This window comes from Leptopilina heterotoma, unplaced genomic scaffold (assembly GCF_015476425.1).
Source record: "Leptopilina heterotoma isolate Lh14 unplaced genomic scaffold, ASM1547642v1 Lhet_123, whole genome shotgun sequence".
Lineage (NCBI taxonomy): Eukaryota > Metazoa > Arthropoda > Insecta > Hymenoptera > Figitidae > Leptopilina > Leptopilina heterotoma.
In genome coordinates this window covers 1223217-1230675 of record NW_025110842.1, presented here as the reverse complement: position 1 = coordinate 1230675, position 7459 = coordinate 1223217, and the positions used below count along the sequence as shown (strand labels likewise).

The following is a 7459-nucleotide window of genomic DNA, read 5'->3' as shown; positions in this document are numbered from 1 at the left end:
AATAGAATTTAATTGATTTAAAAAATTTTGGTAAAATTATAAAAATTCAATTATTTTTAATGTAATTTCAAAGTAATTCAATTATTTTCGAGAATAATAAACTTTTTTGTAGAATATAAATAATTTTTAATTGAATTTTAAAAGAATTTCCTCAAGAATTTCAATTATTTTCAAAAATAATGAAATTCTTCGAAGAATTTCAATTATTTAATGAAAAATTTTAATATTTCTTAAAAAAATTCAATTATTTTTAATTGAATTTAAAATAATTTCGCTTAAAAAATTCAACTATTTTCAAGAATAATAATCTTTTTCTTAGGACTTTAATTATTTTTAATTGAATTTTAAAAAACTGTCCTTAAAAAAATTCAATTATTTTTAAAGATAATAAAATTCTTCGTAGAAATTCAATTATTTTTAATTCAATTTTTAAAAAAATTTACCCCAAAAAATTCAATTATTTTCCAGAAGAATAAATTTATTCGTAGGATTTTAATTATTTTTAATACAATTTTAATGTTTCAATAAGGAATTCAATTATTTAAAAAATATATTTAAATAAAATTCTTCGTATGATTTCAATTATTTTTATTACAATTTAAATAATATTTTTAGAAAGAAATTAATTATTTTTAATTTAATTTTTAAAAAAATTTCAATTAAAAATTCTTCGTAGAATTTAAATTATTTTAATTAAAATTTTAATTAATATTTCTAGAAGGAGTTCAATTATTTTTAATACAATTTTAATATTTTTTCAAAGAATTAAATTATTTTTAATTCAATTCCTCTGAAGAATTTTGAATATTTTTAAAAAACAAATTTTAATGAAATTCCTCGTAATAAATAAAAATAAAAATAAATTCAAATTTATAAATTTAATAATTATTATAGAAAATATAATAGTAATATTGTAATTAATTATTATTAAATTCAAAAAAATAATAAATAGAAAATAACTGTAGAACAATAATAAAAAAAATAAACTTACTATTTTTGAATTTCCCGCCAAATTCCCGACTTCAAGATTCAAATTAACGTCTATATTTTGAATGCGGCGGTAGCAATTTCCGGTTTCGGGCCAATGTTGTAACTTCCGTAGTTTTGTAGCACGTAGCTGACGTAGCTCGTACAGCCGGTGTTAAATAACAAAAATGGATCCATTTTTTCTTTTTATTTGTTGAAAATTGTCAACGAAAAAGAGAAAAATCGAAACTTATGGAAAAAATACAACTGTAGTTATATTTTTTTTCGTTCTAAATTACACACACATGTGTATAATAATAGAAGAATTTGTCACATTTAAGTAAATTTCGTCATTTTAAGTTTTTAAAATTAAAGAAGAAGAAGAGAAGGAAGAAAACTTTTCCCCAGAGAGAAATTTTGGTGAGTAAAAATAACGCTTTTCTTAGTTTTTCTTTCTGTCATTTTTTTGTCGATTTTTTATATTTTACTTTGCATTTTTCGATTTATAAAATATTTATCATTTCAAATTCTCTATACAGTATTTTTGAGCATTCATGTGCTTCTTGTTCTTTGTTTATCATATTCGAGACACGAGACTCGTAAAATGCTGGTTCAGTAGATTTTTATTACTTTTCTCGGAATAAATAACGAAAGTGCGATATAGTTTCGTTTATTTCATTTATTTCTATATTTAGACGAGGGACAAATAAAAAAAGGGTAACAGTGTAAAATTAAATATAGTAATTGCGAGTGAAATAGAATATTGTTTTCTAACTTTTTTAAAATATGGAAAATGCGACCGCGAGACAAATTGACAAAAAGACAAAAATGTTGTAACATAACCTAAAAATTCACAGAAGTGGAAAATAGTCAATTTTCCACCGTTTTTCCGGGGTTTTTTTTTAATTGTTACGATTGTTATCAAAATACAAAGGAATTTTTGTTTATTTAAATTTAATATTAATTTTTACTATATTTATACTTTAAAAATAATAAAAAAAAAAAAAAATGCCGAGAAAATAGTCGATTGGAAAATCCACGCGGGTTTTTTCGTGTCAAAGTAATTATTTTTACTATACACTTTTAAATAATAAAAAAATGCCGAAAATACAATAAACAGTCGAATGTTTTTTTTTCGTTTTTTCTATTATTATCTGAAGCAAAGGAAGTTTTTTTCATTTATTAAAATAATTTTATAGAAAATGTCAAAAATACGATAACATAACCTAAAAAAATATGGAAACGAAATTTTCCCCAAAAAGTACACTGTAAAAAAAAATTTCTGTAGATTTACAGTTTTGTTTAGAATTTTATAAAAACTTGTAAAATAACTTCTTTAAAAGTAGTGAATTTAAAATCCCTTCTGTAAAATTAATACTTTTAATGGGTCAATTTTACAATTTTCTGTAAATTTACTACTCTGAATGTAGGTAATATTTTTGTCTTTTTATTACCTACATTCAGAGTAGTAAATTTACAGAAAATTGTAAAATTGACACATTAAAAGTATTAATTTTACAGAAGGGATTTTAAATTCACTACTTTTAAAGAAGTTATTTTACAAGTTTTTATAAAATTCTAAACAAAACTGTAAATCTACAGAAAATTTTTTTTACAGTGTATAGAAAAGCTAGAAAAATTATATAGAAATACAAAAATATAATTATACAAAATGTATAAATAGGGAAAATAATAAATTTTACGATTTATATTCGTTTTAGTAAATTTTCCACTAATTTAAATACAAAAATATTTTTAAAGAATGCGCGCGGGGAAAAACAAACTTTAATGGTGTTAATTATGTTAAAGGAAAATATAGTGTTTGGTATTGTTGACAATAATGCAATTAAAGTGGAATATATTTTCGTCTTTACAAAAGGGACTTGCCACTAATATGCTTCTTAGAGTGTCTAGACTAATTAGTCCCTTTAATTAACGAAGGTGTCAATGAATACATTAATTTTACGGGTTTACAGTTCCTTAATTACTTTTAAATAGATTCTTAATGGCATTTCTCTACAATAAAAACCGGTGACAAAATTTTTATTTTATATAAGAGAACGAAATGAATATATTTGATATTTAATTTCAAATCTCTTTTTCTAAAACTGTGACATAATAATAATAATAATATTTAGAATTTTTTTGAATTAAATAATTATTTGTTTTTAATATATGATAATTAATTTTTTTATTTACAACTAATTTTAAAAAATGACAAACAAATTATTTATATGTCAATATTAATTTCTATTTAAATTAATTTTAAACATTTTATACATAAATTATTTGGAAAAAATTAATTCAGTTTATTAAAAAAAAAAAAATTGTATAAAAATTATTTTCAAGAATTTCAATTATTTTCGATGTAATTATAATAAAATTTCCCAAAAAAAAATTCAATTATTTTCGAAAATTGTTCCTAAAAACAATTTAATTTTATTTTCATATAGATAATAAAATTCTTCGTAGGATTTCAATTATTTTTATAGTAAAATTTTAATGTTTATAAAAGGAATTCAATTATTTTTAATTGAATTTTAACCAAATTTCTCTTCAAAAAAAAAATTCAATTATTTTCAAGAATAATAAACTTCTTAAATTTTCAATTATTTTTAATTGAATTTTAAATGAAGTTCCCCAAAAAAATTTAATTATTTTCGAGAACAATAAACTTCTTTGTAGGATTTCAATTATTTTTAATTAAATTTTAAATGAATTTCCCCCAAAAAATTCAATTATTTTCGAGAACAATAAACTTCTTCTTAGGATTTCAATTATTTTTAATTGAATTTTAAGAAAGTTTTCCTTAAAATTTCAATTACTTTTAAAAATAGTAAAATCCTTCGTAGAATTTTCAATTATTTTTAATAAAATTTTAATGTTTCTGAAAACATTTATTTTTAATTGAATTTTTAAAAACATTTCTTCAAAAAATTCAATTATTTTTAAAAATAATGTAATTTTTCGTAGGATTTCAATTAATTTTAATACAATTTTAATGTTTCAAGAAGAAATACAATTATTTAAAAAAAATATATAAATAAAATTCTTTTTATTATTTTCATTATTTTTAATTGAATTTTTAAAAAAATTTCCCCGAAAAAATTCAATTATTTTTGAGAATAATAAATTTCTTTGTAGGATTTCAAATTATTTAAAAGAAATATAAATGAAATTCTTCTTAGGATTTCCATTATTTTTAATTGAATTTTTAAAAAATTTCCTTAATAAAATTCAATTATTTTTAAAAGTAATAAAATTCGTCGTATAATTTAAATTATTTTTAATACAATATTAATAATATTTCTTGAAAGAAATAAATTTTTTTTAATTGAATTTAAAAAAAAAAATTTCTCCAAAAAGTGCATTGTTTTCAAAAAATAAGAAAATTCTTCGTATAATTTCAATTACATATTTTTAATACAATTTTAATATTTCTTCAAAGAATTTTTTTTTTTTTAAATAAATTTTTAGTATTATTTTTTAAGAAAGAATTAAATTATTTTCAAAAATTTGTTCCAAAAAAATTCGATAATTATGTTATTTTTAATTCAATTTTATACCTAAGATTTTTATACAAAAAATTCAATTTTTATTATTTTAATAAATAAGAGATATATAGGAATATTTTTCTGAATTTTTATTTTAAGAAATAAAAGAATTTTCCAGAATTTTATTTTAATATGTAAATTAATTTTCCTGAATTTTTAATTTTAAAAAGTAAATTAATTTTCTTGAATTTTATTTTAGAAAAATAAAAGAAATTTCCTGAAATTTACTTTAAATTAGTAAATTAATTAATTCATTTTCCTGATTTTCATTTTCAAAAAAGTAAAAATAATTAATTAAAATAATTTTCCTGAATTTTAATTTTAAAGGTTTAATAATTTACGTAAATTTTATTTTGGGGTGTAAAAAATTTTTCTAAATTTCATTTTATAATGAATTTTCAGCTGAATTTTACTTGAAGTGTAAAATAATTTCTCTGAATTTTTATTTTAAGAAGTAAAAGAATTTTTTATTTATTTATTTTTTTTTTATTTTAAAATAGTAAGTATGTAAATTAATTTTCTTCTATTTTATTTAAAAGGTAAAATAATTTCTTAATCTTCTTATTAAGGTTTTTTCCCCTAAAATCCCAGGTAAATAGTGTAATTACTGTTTTACCCTCTCTCCACTTTTATAATTACTCCCACTCTTTTCTCGATTTTTTTTTCAAGTGGGGGGAAAGGGCCTTAACCACCACGAGTGCCACGAGATATCCAAGTGTTTAGTTTCAATTTTGGAGCCGAACTCTAAAAACGTGGTATTCGTTAAGAGAATTTTATTTTTCTACATAAAAAAAATCGAAAAAAAAATTTAGAAAATATTTCTGTGTTATTTCGACTTCTGTATAAATTTAGTGTTTATATTATTTGTATTTTTATTCTTACAGTGAATATTTGAAGAGAGTTTTGAATTTTTTTTGTGAGTGGAAAATAAAGGAATTTAATTAATTTTCTTGTAGTGAATATTTGAAAGAGAGTTTTGAATTTTTTTCTGAGTGAAAAATAAAGGAATTTAAATAATTTTCTTGTAGTGAATATTTTGAAGATAGTTTTGAATTTTCTTTGTAGAAAATAAAGAAATAGAGAAGAGGGAAAAAAAATGTCTAATCCGTGGGCACAAGGACATCCAATGGGACGAGGACGTGGTCGAGGACGAGCGAATAATCCTCAGCAGCAACAGGGACGAGGAAATGCTCCACCTGGAGGTAGAGGACAACAAAATCCTCCCCCTGGTCGGGGAAATTTTCCTCCGGTTGGACAGCAACAGCAGCAACAACAGCAACAAGGACGAGGAAATGCTCCACCTGCAGGTAGAGGACAGCAAAATCCTCCCCCTGGTCGGGGAAATTTTCCTCCGGTTGGACAGCAACAGCAGCAACAACAGCAACAAGTACGAGGAAATGCTCCACCTGCAGGTAGAGGACAGCAGAATCCTCCTCGTGGTTGGGGAAATATTCCTCCGGTTGGACAGCAACAGCAGCAACAACAACAACAACCCTCTCAGCCTCAGGTAAAAGAGACAAATTTTTTTTTCTCCGCATTTTTCTTTTCTTTCACTCCGCCTTTTTTTCTATTGTTATATTATGATAATTTTACGAGTTTATTTTTATACTCTTTTAGGCTCTTTTGGACTTTTGAGAAAATATATTTGAAACGTTTTGAAAGTATAGGGAAAAAATTATTTTCCTGGAATTTTTATTTCTGTGGCTGGGAAATATTTTTTTTTTACCATTTTTTACTCTTATTTTTGTTTGTATTTATTTTCTTATTATTTTTTGTCCGATTTATATTCAATTATTTGAACACGAATTTAATGGAAATTTTCGAAAGAATTCAATTCTTTTTTTTTTTAATTTTAATGAAAATCTGCGTAGGAATTCAATTATTTTTTAAAACAATGTTTATAAAATTCTTATGAAGAATTCAATTATTTTCAAAAATAACCAAATTTTTCACTGAAATTCAATTCTTTTTAAAATATTTTAATAAAATTTTTCGCAATAATTCAATTATTTTCATAAATAATAAAATTCATCCCAGGAATTCAATTATTATTCAAAGGTTTAATAAAATTTCTCCAAAAATTCAATTACTTTCAAGAAATATTAAAATTTTTCGTAGAATTTCAATTATTTTTAATATTTCACCAAAGAATTCAATTATTTTCAAAAGTATAATAAAATTTTTCACTGAAATTCAATTATTTTGAAAAATTTTAATAAAATTCTTGGCAAAATTTCAATTATTTTTACAAAAATTTTCCTCAATTCAATGTTTTTTTAAAAAAAATTTATAATATTATAATTAATTATTTATAATATTTCACCAAAGAATTCAATTTCTTTCAATTCAATTTTAATAAAATTTCCCCCAAAAAATCAATTATTTTCAAAAATTGTTTCGTAACAATTTAAATATTTTCACAAACAATAAAACTCTTTGGAAAAATTTGATTATTTTCAAAAATTTTAATAGAATTCTTCTTCAGAATACAATTGTTTTCTTTAAGAATTTATTTTCTTGAAAATTTTATTTCTGTGGCTGGGAAATATTTTTTTTTCCATTTTTACTCTTATTTTTGTTTGTATTTATTTTTTCATTATATTTTGTTTAATTTCTATTCAATTATTTGAATGCGAATTTAATGGAATTGTTCGAAAGAATTCAATTCTTTTTTTTTAATTTTAATGAAAATCTTAATTTAATGAAATTAAATTTTTTAATGAAAATTTTATTGAAAATCTGCGTAAGAATTTAATTATTTTCATAAATAATAACATTCTTCTGAAGAATTCAATTATTTTTTAAAAACTTTATTAAAATTCTTCGTTAAAATTTAATTATTTAAAAAAAAATTCATAAAATTCTTCGACAGAATTCAAATTTAAAAAAAAAGGTTCGCAAGAATTTAATTATTTTTAATACAATTTTAATGTTTCTAG

At 20.8% G+C, this 7459-nt stretch overlaps 1 protein-coding gene across 2 annotated transcripts in view; it reads left to right on the top strand.

The window, feature by feature from the left end:
• The first annotated feature begins 1112 nt into the window (after positions 1 to 1112).
• LOC122512594 (piwi-like protein Siwi) overlaps positions 1113 to 7459 on the top strand; it is a 29648-nt gene continuing 23301 nt past the window's right edge. The window contains exons 1-2 of one of the 2 annotated variants that reach the window (XM_043628515.1): positions 1113 to 1386; positions 5586 to 6027. In XM_043628515.1, the coding sequence (XP_043484450.1) occupies positions 5617 to 6027 (411 nt within the window). In that variant the 5' untranslated portion in view covers positions 1113 to 1386; positions 5586 to 5616. Of the gene's footprint in view, positions 1387 to 1550; positions 1684 to 5585; positions 6028 to 7459 lie in introns of those variants that run through there. The other variant, XM_043628516.1, reaches the window with a different exon arrangement.